Below are 1,837 nucleotides of genomic sequence, written 5' to 3' on the forward strand. Positions count from 1 at the left end.
TCACCTCAAATTAACTTTCGAAAAGCGCTAGGAGCATCTGCTGTGCGCTGCAACTGAATCACGCACTGCCCGCGCTTAATTTTCACTTTGTTAAGTTGCCTATAGATATAATACCTTCGCTTTGCATTTATTATGACGTTTTGCTATTTCGATTTGATTTGGACTTACAAACGCTTTGCACGCAAACGCCATCCAGTGTGCGCCATCATCATGGCCGGGGCCTGTATATGCATGCATATAGTGTGCACTTATACCGTGTGAGCTAACGTTAACCAAGCTGTTCAACGGAAAATAATAATAAAGATTTAAAAAACACGGTGCAACTTACAATTATAAGACCTACGGTGTTCGGTTGCCGGGGACCTGATGACTGAACGCCGTATATAGGTTTTAAAATCGTAACTCGCACCATTTTTTTTTCTAATCCTTTTTTTTTTTTCGTTGAACAGCTTGGTTAACGTTAGCTGGGACATCCTATATGTTCCCGGGCAAAGACCCTCGTAAGAGGCGCGGCAGCCAGAGTGAGAAACAGGACATGAAATCACGCATGCGGCCCACTGCTTCGCGACTCTCACGCTTAAACTGTCCGTCGCGTGCTCTCTTTACTGCGCAGATGATCAAGATGATGATCACGGTGGTGACGGTGTTCATGTTGAGTTGGTTGCCGCTGAACACCTACATCTTGCTGTCGGACCTGGACCCGGGCGTGAACAACTACGAACACATCCGTTACGTCTACTTCGTCATCCACTGGCTTGCCATGAGCCACGCTTCGTACAACCCGCTCATCTACTGCTGGATGAACTCGAAGTTCCGCGAAGGCTTCTGCCAGCTGTTCCGGCGCTCGCAGCTCTGCTGGCCTGCGCGGCTGCGCCACCGGCACCCGCTGCGCAAGGAGTCCGCTGCCGAGGTTGCCGCGCTGCGCCGTTGCAATACGTACACCACGTACGTGAGCGTGCGCGCAGTGCCGGGATCCAGCTTCCGCTTCACCAAGGATGCCGCGCAAACCAACGGCAAGCCGAGGCGCTACGAGGACTCCAGGGTTTAATCGCCCCGCTTCCAGAGCTCCGAGGGAGCCCCTGTCATGCGGCCCGGCCACCGCAAAGCGCTAGCCAACGCTGTTGGGTCTTTATGGAGTGTATCGTGGCCGTTCCGGGTGCTGACGCGTTGTCTGAAGGGTCCACTTCACTGACTCTCTTTTTGGCAGCAGTGATGTGTGTGTGTGATCCTCCCCATAAAAATCAACCACAGCTGACAGTCGCGGTATCACAGGAGCGAGATGAATTTTTGCTAACAGTGTGCGAAGTCGTGTCCTACCGTTCTCGTGAATGTTAATACGCAAGAACCTCTGTGCTTCGAACGGCTAATAGTGTGTCTCATCTTATTGGATACGTGCTTCTGAGGATACGCGAAGCTCCCTTGGATCGGAAACATTGATCGAGGACCTTTGCCGAGATGTGCCAAATGTCCCCAGTGATATCACCTACGTCCGGGTCACGAGCGGCTAAAAGACTCGTGTCTCGTCGCCACAGCTCGTTGACTCTGTAGAGGAGCCAGTCATGTCGGCACAACATAAGCCATGTACTCTATCGAGCGCAGATCTACCATAGTTTTATGGTCTTGTTGGCTTTGCCGTTGTTGTGGCTGAAGCAAGGAAGGAGAAAATAGAGAACAAAGTAGTCGGCAGGACAAAAAGACACCCCATGGGCCCACATTGAAATCGTCTGGTGGCATTTGTGTATAATTCGCCGCTAAAAATGGTGTAACGAAAAATGTATTGCACGAATAATATTTTCAACGTGATCGTCAGAACATGTACTACATCAGCGTGAACTAG

At 50.7% G+C, this 1,837-nt stretch overlaps 1 protein-coding gene across 1 annotated transcript; it reads left to right on the forward strand.

The window, feature by feature from the left end:
- The first annotated feature begins 613 nt into the window (after positions 1-613).
- LOC119436372 (RYamide receptor) lies at positions 614-1,048 on the forward strand. Its single transcript, XM_037703196.2, has one exon. It carries the CDS (start codon positions 614-616, stop codon positions 1,046-1,048), a length of 435 nt encoding a protein of 144 aa, XP_037559124.1.
- The last annotated feature ends 789 nt before the right edge of the window (positions 1,049-1,837 follow it).

This window comes from Dermacentor silvarum, chromosome 1, assembly GCF_013339745.2.
Source record: "Dermacentor silvarum isolate Dsil-2018 chromosome 1, BIME_Dsil_1.4, whole genome shotgun sequence".
In the NCBI taxonomy this organism is placed as follows: domain Eukaryota; kingdom Metazoa; phylum Arthropoda; class Arachnida; order Ixodida; family Ixodidae; genus Dermacentor; species Dermacentor silvarum.

What these genes read in the sequence shown, in the direction of transcription:
- LOC119436372 (XM_037703196.2), top strand. Translation starts at nt 614, where the DNA reads ATGATCAAGATGATGATCACGGTGGTGACGGTGTTCATGTTGAGTTGG.